At 40.0% G+C, this 17,790-nt stretch overlaps 1 protein-coding gene across 4 annotated transcripts in view; it reads left to right on the forward strand.

Annotated features, from left to right (window-relative positions):
• The window catches only part of pde9ac (phosphodiesterase 9ac), a 55,394-nt gene that overhangs the window by 22,472 nt on the left and 15,132 nt on the right, over positions 1–17,790 (forward strand). For all 4 annotated transcript variants that reach the window (XM_061972993.2, XM_061972995.2, XM_061972994.2 and 1 more), the window contains 10 exons: positions 4,276–4,354; positions 4,436–4,510; positions 4,608–4,694; positions 10,401–10,505; positions 10,617–10,699; positions 10,937–11,093; positions 11,169–11,282; positions 12,701–12,805; positions 17,303–17,431; positions 17,500–17,595. In XM_061972993.2, coding sequence (XP_061828977.1) covers positions 4,276–4,354; positions 4,436–4,510; positions 4,608–4,694; positions 10,401–10,505; positions 10,617–10,699; positions 10,937–11,093; positions 11,169–11,282; positions 12,701–12,805; positions 17,303–17,431; positions 17,500–17,595 — 1,030 coding nt within the window. The remainder of the gene's footprint in view (positions 1–4,275; positions 4,355–4,435; positions 4,511–4,607; positions 4,695–10,400; positions 10,506–10,616; positions 10,700–10,936; positions 11,094–11,168; positions 11,283–12,700; positions 12,806–17,302; positions 17,432–17,499; positions 17,596–17,790) is intronic.

Here is a 17,790-nt window from a genome sequence, read left to right on the forward strand (position 1 = left end):
TTTATTTTTCAACAAGTTTTTAGTTATTTTTATATCTTTTTTTCCAAATAGTTCAAGAAAGACCACTACAAATGAGCAATATTTTGCACTGTTATACAATTTAATAAATCAGAAACTGATGACATAGTGCTGTATTTTACTTCTTTGTCTTTTTTTTTCAACCAAAAATGCTTTGCTCTGATTAGGGGGTACTTGAATTAAAACAAAAATCACAGGGGGTACATTGCTGAAAAAAGGTTGAGAACCACTGACCTAGTATATACAATAATATAAACCAAGTCATTGTATTTCATTTAGGATTATTTCATAACTTCATTTAAATAAAAATATATTTTTTGTCTTTTTTAGATACAGTCAATAAATAATGTGAACATGTATCATAACATGGAAATCTAAGAGAACGTGTTGTGAATGAGGATGCTTGTGGACCTGGAAATTATTTTTATTTATTTTTTTACACATTTTTATTTAAAAATTTTACGTTTTTCCAACGTATTCAATTTTAGACGCTTTTTCTTCTTAGTTATTATTTCTCCGGCTGTAGAAAAGAGCCGCTCACAGGGCACAGAGGAGGCGTCAGTGCGACACAGTTCGCGTATCGGTCACGTGACCAAAACAGCTCATGATCGGTCACGTGACTTTCTAAAAGCGGTACGCGCACCGACACAGGGTTTCGCTCTATGAGCTCGACGCATGCGCCGATGCATTGGTGTTGCCGGACCCATCACTACTATTTAGGCTAGCTATATGTACATATTGCATCATTATGCCTCATTTGTAGCTATATTTGAGGTAATTTAGTTTCCTTTAAGTCCTCTTAATTACATTTATAACTCATGACACACTATCTGTATGTAATATGGCTTTTAATTTTTTGCGGCTCCAGACAGATTTGGTTTTGTATTTTTGGTCCAATATGGCTCTTTCAACATTTTGGGTTGCCGACCCCTGGCTTAATAGGTCCCCTTTAAGAAACTAGAAAATGCAGTAAATATGCTGTAATGGAAGTATTGTTAATTAAAGGGAGCGGCTCCACACTGTGTATAAAGATACTCAGACGAGATCAGTGTTTGTGAGCCGCATTAAAAGACATAAACGTCCGATACCGTTCAGCCGACGATTGATTAGCACATCCTTAGTATTTTGCCCTGACAGAAAAGTGTAAAAAAAAGACACATCGTCCATATTTGGTGTCTCGTCATACACATGCAAACCAACAGGTAGCGCCAAACAAATTCTCCCAAAGCGGGTCAGCGCTTGCCTTCACACACACCTGGTCATATAAAGCTGCGACACCCGCTGGTAAAAGTGTCTTCGGAGCTTATCTTTCCGCCACACACACCTGGAAATATAAAACTGACACCTGCCGGAAAAAGTGTCTTTAGAGCTTTTGTTTCCGTCACACACACCTGCTAATATAAAACTGCGACACCCCCTGGAAGAAACAAACAACAGAAGAGGACTTATAGTGAAGATAATGGTGATCAGTCAATGAGTCATCATCTAAGCTAGTTAGGCATTGGCCAATAATACATTTTGATGAACAATATATTGTCCCATGTATGGGTGTTAAAAAAAAATAGATTTTTGAATGAATCGCGGTTTTTCTTTGTAATGATTCTTAATCGATTCACAAAATGTATTTATTTTTTAAACTGTCCTGTTCAGTCACTAAGGCAAATCAAATTGATGGTATAGATCAGGGGTCGGGAACCTTTTGGCTGAGAGAGCCATGAAAGCCAAATATTTTATAATGTATTTCCGTGAGAGCCATATAATATTTTTTAACACTGAATACAACTAGATGCGTGCATTTTTAAGTAGGACCAACATTTTTAGAGTATAATAAGACTCTTATTCTTTTTAATAACATTGTTATTCTGAAGCTAGCCAATAATAAATAAAATACTTCTTACCATTAATGCGACGGATGGATGGATTAAAATGCATGAGAATGTTTTATATTTTGAACGTTATTTTTAACACTGTGATTACCAGCTGAATTATTCATTACTTATCGTGTTAAGCAATGTCAGCTAAGATTTATCTGGGAGCCAGATGCAGTCATCAAAAGAGCCACATCTGGCTCTAGAGCCATAGGTTCCCTACCCCTGGTATAGATGTACATATTTGCTGTACAGATTTACTTTAGAAAATATAAATATGGGATACTTCTCTTGTTGCCCTATTTGTGTTTGACTTTTATTAAATATCTGGATAGAATGTTATCAAACAAAAACTGTTTTCTTTTAAGTAATATAGAAATGTATCACGGCTGTTTATCTATTTTATGGAGGAATGGAGTTAATCATAGAACTGGCACCCAATGTTTTTAAAAAGCATGGAGTGCTCGAAAGGGACAAGCGGTAGGAAATGGATGTATGGATTTTGTATCGAGAATCGTTTTGAATAGAAAATCGGTTCTCAATCGACTTGTTACCCCAAGAATCGAATCAAATAATATGGTGTCCAAAGATCAACAGTCTTGGTCCCACAAATTATTGCAGATAAACTATACTATTGTCAGCATTATTATTATTTTTCAAATCCAATATTATAATAATGCAAGTATTCCATTTAAACACACATTTTTATTTCTCACTAGTTGCCACATTAGTTGTTTTTTTTTTTTACCATCTACCAGATCAGTGGCCGTGTGGGTAGAGTGTCTGCCCTGAGACTGGAAGGTCGTGAGTTCAAACCCGGCCGAGTCATACCAAAGACTATAAAAATGGGACCCATTACCTCCCTGCTTGGCACTCGGCATCAAGGGTTGGAATTGGGGGTTAAATAACCAAAAGGATTCCCGGGCGCGGCCACCACTGCTGCTCACTGCTCCCCTCACCTCCCAGGGGATGAACACGGGGATGGGTCAAATGCAGAGGACACATTTCACTACACCCAGTGTGTGTGTGTGAGACGATCGTTGGGACTTTAACTTTCATTTTTCATTTTTCGTTCAATTGATTGAAGCCTAACTGAGAACCAGCATCCTCTGCAGTTGACGTTTTGTGCAGGGCAATACTTTTTTCTGAAATTTGTAACTCTGACTAGAGAAATTGACCGAAATAAATGTAGAGGACACTTGTTCTCCGACAGATAATTAAGGGTAGTCTTGAATAGTAGTGTTTTTCAACAATTGTAGTGTGTCGTGAGATACAGTCTGATGTGCCGTGGGAGATTATGTAATTTCACCTATTTGGGTTAAAAATATTTTTTGCAAACCAGTAATTATAGTCTGCAAATGATGTGTTGTTGTTGAGTGTTGGTGCTGTCTAGAGCTCGGCAGAGTAACCATGTTATTCTCTTCCATATCAGTAGGTGGTAGCCGGTAGCTAATTGCTTGTAGATGTCGGGAACAGGTCGTGTGAGACGACAATGGTTTGTCGTTATTACAATATGCAGGCGGCAGCGGGAAGCACGGTGCAGGTAAAAAAGTATCCTGCTTAAACCAAAAATTAAAAAAAAGGGAGTGCCACTAAGAAAAGGCATTGAAGCTTACGGAAGGCTATGCAGAACAAAACTAAAACTGAACTGGCTACAAAGTAAACAAAAACAGAATGCTGGACGACAGCAAAGACTTACAGCATGTGGAGCAGAGACGACGTCCACAAAGTACATCCGTACATGACATGACAATCAACAATGTCCCCACAAAAAAAAAATAGAAAAAACTTAATTATTCTTGATTGCTAAAACAAAGTAGATGCGGGGAATAGCGCTCAAAGGAAGACATGAAACTGCTACAGGAAAATCCCAACAAAACAGGAAAAGCCACCAAAATAGGAGCGCAAGACAAGAACTTAAAACATTACGCTCAGGAAAACACCAAAAAACTCAAAATAAGTCAGGGCGTGATGTGACAGGTGGTGACAGTACACCTACTTTGAGACAAGAGCTATAGTGATGCATGCTTGGTTATGGTTTAAAGTCATATCCAACAATTGCGACAACGACTTTTTATAGTCTACCGAGTTTAATTTCTTAATGGTTTCTGCTGGTGGTGTGCCTCCCGGATTTTTTCAATGAAAAAAATGTGCCTTGGCTCAAAAAAGTTTGAAAAGCACTGTTCTATAGAATAACCCCCTGTTTCCACCGGATGGGTAACAGCTCTGGCATGGCGTTGGAGTCCATTCTAGTCAATGTGTCAGTTTCCACCCCTGGGACATCTAGTGAAAGTTCCTGCTGAATTTTATGGGGTGTTTACTGAGACTAAAACTCATAAAAACTGTTGTTTCCACCACTATTGAGCTAAAACCCAGTTTGTTGCTTCAGGGTGAACTGTCCGTGCAAATACAATTTTGACGACGGCAAAAAGGTCACTCCGAGACGAGACGTCCCCAACTACCCAAAGGTGAGACGCTGTAGAAGCTTCCTTTTCAAAGCATCTTGTGATGTTCTCACTGTTTTGCTCTTGCACATTTGTCCTCTCCAGTATACACTGTCCCAGGAGACCATCGAGGCACTTAAGAAGCCAACGTTTGACGTCTGGCACTGGGAGCACAATGAGGTTAGTTTGCCTCTAAAAGAGTAAACAAAAATCCACTTAAGCTATGGTATGGTTTCTTTTGTTGGTGGTGTTTTTCCACGCTCCTTTGTGTCTGCAGATGCTGAGCTGTTTGGAGTATATGTACCATGACTTGGGACTGGTGAAAGAATTCAACATGAACCCCATCACGCTCAAACGCTGGCTGGTAAGGAACAATACGCAGCAGATTGCAGCTTCAATACAGCTACACACGCCTAAGGTCGTACAATTCGGAATTGGACCAAAATCACACAAATCTCAAGATTACAGAAGAACTTTTCTTGAGATTTTTTTTCCCGTACTGGCATCAACGAGGGGTCAGTAATTAGATTTAAGATTCAGCGCAGTGCCCTGATACTTTGGTCCCTATGGTGTCCTGCAGCAGCGTTTCTGAAACATAGGCTTAAGGCCATGTCCACACGAACACAGATACTTAATAAACGCATACTTATCTCTGCGTTTAGGCCTCTTGTCCACACGCAGACGCATACTTTTGTCTTTGAAGACACAGACTTTTGTAAACGCTGGCCAAGGTGAAGAGTTCCAAAACTCTCCGCTTAGTGTACAGTATGCATGTACACGGCACAAACGGAGACTTCCAAGCTCAACAACACTGCCTTGCTGGCTTTAAACGCGCTATAAGAGGACTTAATGTATGTTTGAACGTAAACATTCTGCTCTTTTCACTCAACATTTACCTCTAAAGGCTTAGTGGCCACATGCGTGGACAGCACCTTTTAGCTTGTATTTCCAAAATTGTGTACACTACTGAATTGGGGTCTTATGTGGACGCTTATACTGCCATCTGGTGGTGTCAGAAGAGTATAACATACAATTGAATTTGGAAAAAACAGTATAAAGCATGTCACTAAACATGAAGTACACGTTTGTGTACTTATGGACTAAGTACATCATATCAAAAGATGATTCTTAGTTTGTATTGTAATTAGGGTCCAATAAGCCCAAATAGCAAAGAGAAATAAAAAAAAGCATGTAAACAAACAGCTTGGGCCTGAAGAGGTTAATAAAAAAGACACATCAAAATGGGCTTTGCGACGCTCCCGCCGGCTCCAATGACAGTCAGCTGTTTTGGATACGATTGCTGTGGAACCTCCACCTGATGGAACAACTTAGACAAGCAGGACTTTTTGCTCTGTGTCATAAGAAAGATGCAACACTATCTTATGTTTTTAGTCCTTGTTTACCGACAAATCATTAAGTTAACTTACGTGTCTTGCTTCCATTTTTATAGAAGGAGCTGTGTGCAACCAAGCAACAAAAAAAACCATAATGTAGCGTCCTCCGTGTAGTGTGTACTGATGTTAAAGACAATATACACTTCATTGCACATGTACCATATCACTATATCCATGATTAAATGCTTTATAATTCCCTTAACCCTTGTGTAATGTTCATATTGTTGTTACTCAGCCAGCGTTTGTGGGTCTGATGGACCGGGTGCATTTTGTCAAACACTTTTATGTTAAAATACTGAACAGATGTTTTTTGGGATAAGGTAAACATCTGTTCAGTATTTTAACATGAAAGTGTTTGATTGTGAGGCATTAAAAGCCAAAAAATGCAACGGGTCCATCAGACCCACAAACGCTGGCTGAGTAACAACAATATGAACGTTGCACGGAAAATTTCTCTGCGAGTTTCTGCTTCCCACAGGGATTCTTCTTTTGTGTTTCTGCACCTGCGGTTCCCACACAAGGTTGCAACATTGTTTGTCAACACTGTCTGCTCTCATTTTCTCGCACATTTGACCCTCTGATGTTCTGTGTACCTACACTCTGTCCTCCTCCTGTCTAGGCCTGCTGTGTGTGTGTGTGTGTGTGTGTGTGTGTGTGTGTGTGTGTGTGTGTGTGTGTGTGTGTGTGTGTGTGTGTGTGTGTGTGACACAGAACATCAATTTCCACACTTCTATTAGCCCCGGGTCCAGTGGTCTTGTATGTAATAGAAATGTGTAGGGGGGTGTATGGTGTGTGGTCATTAAATATGTATTCTGATATATGTTCTTCACAGAAAATGAGCCAAAGTCAGTGAGTCTCAGTTTGAAAAATGAATTAATTGTATAATTTTTCTTTTAATAAAAAACTGAAAACGGGTCCCACAGACCCGAAGACCACACAAAATGGTTTTCTTGGCTCGTTAGTGCGTGCTGAAACACCACACAATGGTTTCCTTGGCTCATTGATTTTAGAAATAATGTAGACTTCACTGGCCCTGCGATGAGGTGGCGACTTGTCCAGGGTGTACCCCGCCTTCCGCCCGATTGTAGCTGAGATAGGCTCCAGCGCCCCCCGCGACCCCGAAGGGAATAAGCGGTAGAAAATGGATGGATGGATGGATGTAGCCTTCACTGCACATGTAATACATCACCATGTTGCTGAACATGTTATAATTCTATGAGTGTTGGCTTTCAGCAGCACAGGCGTGCATTCATTCTTTATGAAAGTTCCCAAGGCTCTGTGTGTACATGCAGGCTTGTTTAAAAGATAATGTACATGTCATTGTACGTCTAAAGTCCATCAAAATAAACATAACATTGGGGCGGTATAGCTCGGTTGGTAGAGTGGCCGTGCCAGCAACTTGAGGGTTCCAGGTTCGATCCCAGTTTCTGCCATCCTAGTCACTGCCGTTGTGTCCTTGGGCAAGACACTTTACCCACCTGCTCCCAGTGCCACCCACATTGGTTTAAATGTAACTTAGATATTGGGTTTCACTATGTAAAGCACTTTGAGTCACTAGAGAAAAGCGCTATATAAATATAATTCCCTTCACTTCACTTAATAATGCCACCAAGTCAGATATTGCTGCTTTTTCCAGGCTTCTGATTGGACAAAATGTGCGTGACAGCAGGTGTATGCGTTTGTGTGCAGACATAGACACTTTTGAAACTACACTTGTGTGGATGGAGATTGTTTTAACCCCAAATATGTGTTTTTGAAACTCTCCGTGTTCGTGTGGACATGGCTGATTGTTGGGCCGCGAGCGCCAAAAAATACCTGTTTCTCAGCTATGGTGGGCATGGGCCACAGCAGTACATTTTTCACCACTTGTGGCAGTAATGACAATCTCAAACAGTGGAGCGAAAGTTTTGGAGAAGTTCCTTGAACGCAAAAAATATGACTGAGGTGGTGAAACTGTATTTTCATTTGCACTTTAATTCTATTGGCAGTTCAGTTAAGAAACACATTGATTGTTATTTTATTTGTTTTAGCACAACATATTTGTATGTGTTGCGCTTGTAACGTGAAAGCAAGACAACTTGAAGTATCTTTGACGGACAAAAATGTGTGCGCCGTTTATTCCATCAAGCTACTCAAAATGGCGGTCACAACAAACCCCCACCTTTGGGTAAATATCCTGACGGTCACTTAAAGGGGTCGCACCGAATGACTTACTCTTAACTGCATGTATGAATGCAAGAACAACATTGTTATGTGCACAATAGAACAATGACCGTGAATAATGACGACAAAGTCAAGTAAACAGGTGTGGTGAGTTATGTCCTTAAAGCAACCGCTACATACGCAAATGTATTTTTCGTCAGTTATTTATGAGTCCCTTCTAATGCAGTATATTTGGTTAGTACTTTTTTTTTCTAATCAGCCTGACCGAAACCTAAGGTTTATGTGTTAAATAAATAATATTTTTGATTAACAGATGGTTAAAAAATACTGTTAGTAGGTTAGATATAATGACCAATCAATGTTTATTTATATAGCCCTAAATCACGAGTGTCTCAAAGGGCTGCACAAGCCTCAACGACATCCTCGGCTCAGATCCCACATCAGGGCAAGAAAAAACTCAACCCAATGGGATAACAATGAGAAACCTTGGAGGGGACTGGTGCAATGGACGTCGAGTGGATCTAGCAAATGTTGTGAGAGTCTAGTCCATAGTGGATCCAACATAATAGTGAGAGTCCAGTTCATAGTCTATTTAAAGGCTAGAGGATACAAATGAGTTTTAAGATGGGACTTAAATGCTTCTACTGAGGTAGCATCTCTAACTGTTACCGGGAGGGCATTCCAAAGTACTGGAGCCCCAATAGAAAACGCTCTATGTCCCGCAGACTCTTTTTGGGCTCTGGGAATCACTAATAAGCCGGAGTTCTTTGAACGCAGATTTCTTGCCGGGACATATGGTACAATACAATCGGCAAGATAAGCTGGAGCTAGACCGTGTAGTATTTTATACGCAAGTAGTAAAACCTTAAAGTCACATCTTAAGTGCACAGGAAGCCAGTGCAGGTGAGCAAGTATAGGTATATAAAGGTATATACAGTACAGGCGTAATATGATCAAACTTTCTTGTTCTTGTCAAAAGTCTAGCAGCCGCATTTTGTACCAATTGTAATCTTTTAATGCTAGACATAGGGAGACCCGAAAATAATACGTTACAGTAGTCGAGACGAGACGTAACGAACGCATGAATAATGATCTCAGCGCTAGTTGATAAAATAGAACGAATTTAAGCGATATTACGGAGATGAACGAAGGCCGTTTTAGTAACACTCTTAATGTGTGACTCAAACGAGAGAGTTGGGTCGAAGATATACCCAGATTCTTTACTGAGTCGCCTTGTGTAATTGTTTGGTTGTCAAATGTTAAGGTGGTATTAAATAAATGTCGGTGTTTAGCAGGACCAAAAATCAGCATTTTCGTTTTCTTGGCGTTGAGTTGCAAGAAGTTAGCGTTTGTTTAATTTCATTAAGACACGCCTCCAGCTGACTACAATCCGGCGTGTTGGTCAGCTTTAGGGGCATGTAGAGTTGGGTGTCATCAACTGGTCTATATAAATAAGTTTTAAGATGGGACTTAAATGCTTCTACTGAGGTAGCATCTCTAACTGTTACCGGGAGGGCATTCCATAGTACTGGAGCCCGAATAGAAAACGCTCTATAGCCCGCAGACTTGTTTTGGGGCTCTGGGAATCATTAATAAGACGGAGTTCTTGGAATGCAGATTTCTTGCCGGGACATATGGTACAATACAATCAGCAAGATAGGATGGAGCTAGATCGTGTAGTATTTTATACGTAAGTAGTAAAACCTTAAAGTCACATCTTAAGTGCACAGGAAGCCAGTGCAGGTGAGCCAGTATAGGTACCGTATTTTTCGGACTATAAGTCGCAGTTTTTTTCATAGTTTGGCCGGGCTCCAGTGCGACTTATATATATGTTTTTTTCCTTCTTTATTATGCATTTTCGGCAGGTGCGACTTATACTCCGAAAAATACGTTATATATATGTATATACAGTATAGGCGTAATATGATCAAAGTTTTTTGTTCTTGTCAAAAGTCTAGCAGCCGCATTTTGTACCAACTGTAATCTTTAATGCTAGACATAGGGAGACCCGAAAATAATACGTTACAGTAATCGAGACGAGACGTAACGAACGCATGAATATTGATCTCAGCGTCGCTAGTGGATAAAATGGAACGAATTTTGATTGCATACGATTAAAATTGAGAGTAAGATTACTAATTCAGTGTTAGTGTTTGAGTGGGCCTCGGGCCCCTCTGTAGTGGAAAAGTTGGGCCCCGAGGTCGAAAAGGTTAAGAACCCCTGTCCTACAGTATTTTAGTATTTTCTGTTTATTTTGGTTGTTTACTTAAATTAATTACTTTATATACAGTACTGTATGACAATGCTAATTATTAGCCTGTATATCTACCTACCTACATATCTTCACATTAGACTTTAGAGTTAATGTTTTTGGCAAATATGCCTGTAGTGTTTCCCTGGAACAGATTATTTGTAGTTCTACTACTGTACTTCCTAGGATAGCATCCCAGAATATATTGTGTTTGACTCTGCTATCAAATCCAGTTTTGTATACCTGTACTATCTTTTTCTAGTTGGGCATCCAGGACAACTACCGAAACAACCCATTCCACAATTTCCGTCACTGCTTCTGCGTTAGTCAAATGATGTACGGCATGATCCACCTCTGCAACCTGCAGGTAATGTGATAAGGGAGCATGGGGGGAGGGGCTCCTCAGGGTTCCCTTTTTTCCTGGAATTCTCTCCGATAACATTTAGGCATTTTTCAAATTGTGCAACTCTCACTGCAGGAAAAGCTGACTCTCACGGACATGGGCATTCTAATGACAGCTGCAGTGTGTCACGACCTGGACCACCCCGGATACAACAACACGTAAGCCCCGCTATTCTCTCTGTTGGGGTGTTGACTGATGAGCTGCCATTGACCCTAGTGTGTTTTGACATCCTGAGTACAACACTGTTGTCAATGAACTGCAAAACTATTTGACGACTGGTAAGAAAACACGCTGATGCCCCGATTGCCATCGTGTTGTTTTGCTCTCGGTAGTAGCTTTGTTTGTAAAGCTATCCACCCTTCTAAATGCATCCTCCCATGTCTTACACCTATCAGGTACCAAATCAATGCCCGCACAGACCTCGCGGTGCGCTACAATGACATATCGCCGCTGGAGAACCATCACTGCGCCGTGGCTTTCCAGATCCTTTCCCTTCCCGAGTGCAATATCTTTGCAAATGTGGATCTTGAGGCTTTTAAGCAGATTCGCCAGGTCACCAGCTCACTGTTACGAGGTTGTTATTCCAAAAGCGAACAAGAAGAAGCTGACTTGCTTTCTGACACGCAGGCTATAATCACCCTCATCCTTGCCACTGACATGGCCAGACATGGCGAGATACTGGACTCCTTCAAGCAGAAAGTGGACAACTTTGACTTCGCCAATGAAGAGCATGTGACATGTGTATGTCCCGTATTTTCTGGACCATAGGGTGCACCGGATTATAAGGCGCACTGCCGATGAGCGGGTCTGTTCAGGTCTTTTTTTCATACAAAAAGCGCACTGGATTATAAGACGCATTAAAGGGGTCATATTAGGATTTTTTTCTCTAAATGTAAAATACTTCCTTGTGGTCTACATAACATGTAATGGTGGTTTCTTGGTCAAAATGTTGCATAGATGATGTTTTACAGATCATCTTCAAGTCGCTTTCTGGCAGTTGCTTCAGGATGTGACGTTTTGTGGGCGGTCTTATTTACGTGGCTCACCTTCGGCAGCGTCTTCTCGCCGTCATTTTTGTTGTAGCGAGGAGCGTGCAAGGACGGGAGTGGAAGAAGTGTCAAAAGATGTCGCCAACTGTTTTAATGACATTCAGACTTTACTTCAATCAATAACGGAGCAGCATCTTCTCATCCGTCGTTCACTAGTGCAACAACAACACCGGAAATGTATCCCCTAAAAAAACGTCCGACCGAAACTCTAATAATTAAATTTCCGTGGTTGAATAATGTAAACTCACTACACCGGTAGTTTTTAGTGCTTCCATAGCGAGATATAAGTAAGAACTTTACACTACTTTATATTAGAAATGACAACAGAAGAGGATGACTGTCCCATTACAAGAAGATAGAGAAAAAGAAGAAGCTTATCGACTACGGTATCGGCACGGACTACAGTGGCGGCAGTGCGCACATTTTCAGGATTTATGCAGACCTCAAATACATATCAGCAGGTACCAGAAGGTAAGAACAGTTGGTTTTGCATAATATTGTGAAACAAAACGCCAGATAATATGTCTGCTAATGGGTGCCATTTTGCTGTCCTTATACACACACGATAGTAATACTTGTATCTCTGACTACGGTAGCCGTAATGGGCCGACAATCCATCAAGCGGTGCGGCATCAAAGTCATACTAAAACAATTTGACAGATTTTTGAGTGCTGTGTGTTATATTCTTTATTTTCAAAGGAACATTGAAAGTTTTGGTGTTGTTTACTGGCGTCATATTGCAGTCTACGCGTATCTCTTATGTGTGACTACCATCTACTGGTCACACTTATCATTACACCATGTACCAAATAAAATAGCTTTGAGGTCAGTAAGCAAAACCGGAATGATTCCGTACATTAGGTTATAAGACGCATTATCGATTTTTGAGAAAATGAAATGATTTTAAGTGCGCCTTATAGTCCAAAAAATACGGTACATTATGGCTGCAGTTTATAGCCCGAGTATATTTGACCAATTCAGAAACTAAATGAGGCTGGCACCACAGCATCTCTGCTGCAAGCTGCAGCTTAATAATAATGCACTCCATTAGTTGCTTCAAGACACAAACAATAATCACTGATTTGATTCTGCATTTTTGTGTTTTTTAAGCTCAAGATGGTCTTGATCAAATGTTGCGACATTTCTAACGAAGTGAGGCCCACCGAGGTAGCCGAACCATGGGTGGACTGCCTACTGGAGGAGTATTTCATGCAGGTGAGCAGATCCAAAACACACCTGTAGTTTCTCATAAAAACCCATGAAGGTCGAACTTAGGCCTAGGGCGATATTCGATAAGTCAGTTAACCAAATCATGAATGAAATTGAAGTCGGTTACCTTACCAGCCTCAGTAAATCTCCATTTGCCTGCATTGTTACGAGTTGCAAGAGCAATCACTCTTTTGTTTCGGTTTTAGCAGCTGCGGCCATTTGTACTACATGCACATCCACATGCACATAAACGGTAGTATTGCCATATTAAATTAAAATAATCAAAAAAACGGGTTTGATGACTGCACTTTGATAAAGCTATGTACCGACTACTGTTAGCTTGCTAGCTATCTGAAATGCTAACATGAATAGAGACAATGTTTTATCCCATTAAGAAACGTCATACACCATTCTAAAGTGAATTATATTTATATAGCGCTTTTCTCTCGTGACTCACAGTGCTTTTACATAGTGAAACCCAATATCTAAGTTACATTTAAACCAATGTGGGTGGCACTGGGAGAAGGTGGGTAAAGTGTCTTGCCCAAGGACACAACGGCAGTGACTAGGATGGCGGAAGCGGGGATCGAACCTGGAACCCTCAAGTTTCTGGCACGGCCACTGTATCAACCGAGCTATACCGCCCCAAACCGGTATAAACACATTACAAACAACTAAGATAGAGTACCGTATTTTTCGGACTATAAGTCGCAGTTTTTTTCATAGTGCAACTTATATATGTTTTTTTCCTTCTTTATTATGCATTTTCGGCTGGTGCGACTTATACTCCGGTGCGACTTATACTCCGAAAAATACGGTATTCACATTCAATGAACATAAATGCTGAACTGTCCTTGCACAAAGTGATCAATATTTAAACTCCACAACGTCGTGTTGAAACAGACAAAGGTGTGTTCGATAGAAAGTAAACTTGCGTGACGTCACATAAACCGGAAGTGACAACAACTGATTACCTAATTTGTATTTATTGGAAAAAAAACTTTCGAAAATTTTACAAATTCAAATGGAAGAAGATAAACATATTTTAACATACAAAAATAATATGGATCTTATGAAGCCAGAACAATATTTGGTATTTATTTTGCCAAGAAAGTATATTGTGTGGCTATTTTAGTTATGTAAAAATACGACATGGTTAAAAGATTTTAAGTGTGTGTGTATAAGTACCGTATTTTTCGGAGTATAAGTCGTACCGGAGTATAAGTCGTACCTGCCGAAAATGCATAATAAAAAAGGAAAAAAACATATATAAATCGCACTGGAGCCCGGCCAAACTATGAAAAAAACTGCGACTTATAGTCCGAAAAATACGGTACTTTCTGAGCATATTCAACAATAATGATGACCGTGATCATTTTGGGCACAATATCTTTAGTTAGCCTTTTTATTTATTGATATAGTTGTGTTTCATTTAACTTGTATATTTAAAAGTGTACATTCCAATGACAATTTTTAAATATACGAGAAATACAAGTTTATTGCATTTGAAAGGGTGTACCGGTACTTGCATTATTATTATTATTATTATGTATTATTTTGCGAGTGGTTTAGTCCTAAAAATAATGTTAACAATAATATCGTTTAACGGCAATAATTTGTAAGTATATTATAATACTAAAATACTAAAACTTTAAAGCTCGCGAATGTGAAAGCATTAACATTACATACCTTCAAAAAATTCACATGAGACAACAGTCGTAGATGGCGACATATTCTCTGTGTAGTTCTTTGCTTATTCATCAACCGTAGCATGATTAATCTAAAAAAAAAAATGACCGCGGACGTTAACTCTATTGCTGTCGGGTTTGTTATGTAACAGTGGGACTATATGGTACAGTACGGTACAGTACACTGCTACTAATAAAGTTCCCTGGTACTAATTAATTAAAAAAGATATGCCTTTGGAAAACACCGGTCGTTATTTTTCATCCACACATGCTGCCGTGCGGTGGTGATGTCGTTGAGCCGAGTCACGGCGCGTTCGTGTGTCAAAACGCACACACTGAGCGCATACAATCAGAAAAATTGAACAAAGGAATAATGACAAAATAACAACAAGTTGACTGGTTAATTAAAAGGGAGCGTGAAAGGCAATGTGAAGGTATTTGGGCTTCAAAACTATCAACAAAGGTGGCGCTTTAAACACGAAAGTGCCACTCTGCAAGCGCTGCTGTAAAACATGCCTCGCCAAATGTGTCAATACAGCATTACCCCCGTACCACATTTAAATAACAAACATCCAAACCTGCACAATGAGTTTGAAGCGTGGCAGGTAATATAGTTACGAGACACGCATACAGCTGGTTGGCTTGTTTAAAAGTATGAGAGCAGTCCAAACCGCCCACGTAGTGTAAAATAATGCAAGTGAATACACTGAATTTTGTAACAAATTCCCACTTTTTCATTTGTGTTTTATCTTTAACAATGTGTGTTTAACATGCTGCTTGTATTATCGGTGTACTTTTAGCCTTGTTTTCAGTGTTAGCTAGTTATTGTATTTGTCTTGCAGCACGCATGAAAATTGGCAACCATAAATCATGAAGCATTTAATACAATGTCAATAAAGCTTTCTATTCTATTCCAACCTAATTCTTGATTATGGCAGACTATCTAATATGTAAAATGTTTGTAAACTGTTCTTGAGTGCAATAAGAAAAGCCCATGTATTTTAATGTGCCCTTTTAATTTAATACAATTTTTTTAAATTGTTCTTTGGGTGCAATAAGGAACATATGTTTAATCATAAGTTTTATCATAACTGTTATGTTAAAATTAAGCCAATAATGAATTTTTTTGTGGTCCCCTTTATTTTGAAAAGTGTCAAAAAGTATTGAAATACATAACGATGTACATTTTGGTACCAAAATATTGGTGTCGGTGCAAATGTAACTAGTATGTACTCGCTTACGTGCCCGAACGTAAACTATGCAGTGACATAGCAAGTGGTGTCCCAATTCCTAGGGAACATTACAAAGCTTGACATCTTTCTACTTAATTTCGAGGGTGTAGTGGTAGTGATGGAGAGGGTGTTTTGGGATTGGGCCTAAGAGTATAGTAAGTACATTATAGTATAGTAACTATTTTACCTTAAACCAGCTGCCCAGATAAATGGCGTTCCCGATTGTCAATCAAAGCTGCCTCACACTGACGTGCATGACTGCCGTGAATCAAAAGGATTTAAAAACGGATGCTATGGTTGTTTTATGGATGTTGCATTGGTGAGTAACGTCTTTCGCTTTTCCAAACACTACTCTGGGCACCCACCTAATCTAATACAGCTGGTTTATGTTAACGTGCGCGCATACTTGCCAACCTTGAGACCTCCGATTTCGAGAGGTGGGGGGGGGGCATGGTCGGGGGCGTGGGGCCTGGTGGGGGGTGTGGTTGGGGGCGTGGTTAAGAGGGGAGGAGTATATTTACAGCTAGAATTCACCAAGTCAAGTATTTCATATATATATATATATATATATATATATATATATATATATATATATATATATATATATATATATATATATAAAAGAAATACTTGACTTTCAGTGAATTCTAGCTATATATATATATATATATATTTATTTTATTTGTATGTATATATATATATATATATAAATATATATAAATAAGAGAAATACTTGAATTTCAGTGTTCATTTATTTACACATATACACACACATATCACTCATCTACTCATTGTTGAGTTAAGGGTTGAATTGTCCATCCTTGTTCTATTCTCTGTCACTATTTTTCTAACCATGCTGAACACCCTCTCTAATGATGCATTCTGCTTCGTCTCCTTGTGTGCGCAGTTGTGCACTGCACTCTCTAAAAGCCCAAGATGTTATTGTCACATATGCATGTACAGTAGATGGCAGTATTGTCCTGTTTAAGAGTGTCACAACATTGCTGTTTACGGCAGACGACCTGCTTTACGGTAAACGAAAACGTGACTGCTGTTGTTGTGTGTTGTTGCCGCGCTGGGAGGACGTTAATGAAACTGCCTAACAATAAACCCACATAAGAAACCAAGAACTCGCCCTCGATCATTCTACTGTTATAACATCACTGGGCAGGCACGCTGTTTATATTGTAGGAAAGCGGACGTGAAAACAGGCTGTCGAAACGTCACTCAGGCCCGCATGGAGCTGGAGGGGGCCTGGCCTCCAGCTCCGCATGAATTTTGGGAGATTTTCTGGGGAAAATTTGTCCCGGGAGGTTTTCGGGAGAGGCGCTGAATTTCGGGAGTCTCCCGGAAAATCCGGGAGTGTTGGCAAGTATGCGTGCATGACCGATGTCGCCGTGCCCATACCCACCTCTTCCGAGTCAAACGGGCCAAACTTGAGCATGGTTCAGAGCACTCAACACGAGCCAAACGTACCGTACTTTGGGTGTGAAGTGGACCCAAGTAAAGTAAAAATTGCCTACTGTGAGTACCCTCCCGTGTCCAACATTAACTGTAAGAAACTGTGCTGACTTGTCTCTCAGAGTGACCGGGAGAAGTCAGAGGGCCTGCCGGTGGCCCCCTTCATGGACAGAGACAAAGTCACCAAACCGACCGCTCAGATAGGCTTCATCAAGTTTGTCCTCATCCCCATGTTTGAAACCGTCATGAAGGTATGCTCACCTGCCGGTCGGTAAGTGCGAGACCCTTGGCTAACTCTTATTTCCCATTTCTTGGGCAGCTTTTCCCTCAGATTGAGGAGATAATGGTTCAACCTTTGAGGGACTCTCGAGACCACTATGAGGAGCTGAAGCAGATAGATGATGCCATGACAGAGGTAGAACCTATTCTATCTATTGGCCTGTCTATTATTTAGCTCCATTTATGGATTTTGGGGGATTTTATGTACCTGACAGCTTGCACAATATAGACTTTTTTTGGAGGACAAACTGCACCGCCAACTCAACTAGCAAGTACCCACAATTCTTGCATCTTTGGAGTTTTATATCACAATTCTATTTTCGTGTAGCAA

The sequence above is a fragment of the Nerophis lumbriciformis genome, linkage group LG17 (genome assembly GCF_033978685.3).
Source record: "Nerophis lumbriciformis linkage group LG17, RoL_Nlum_v2.1, whole genome shotgun sequence".
Lineage (NCBI taxonomy): Eukaryota > Metazoa > Chordata > Actinopteri > Syngnathiformes > Syngnathidae > Nerophis > Nerophis lumbriciformis.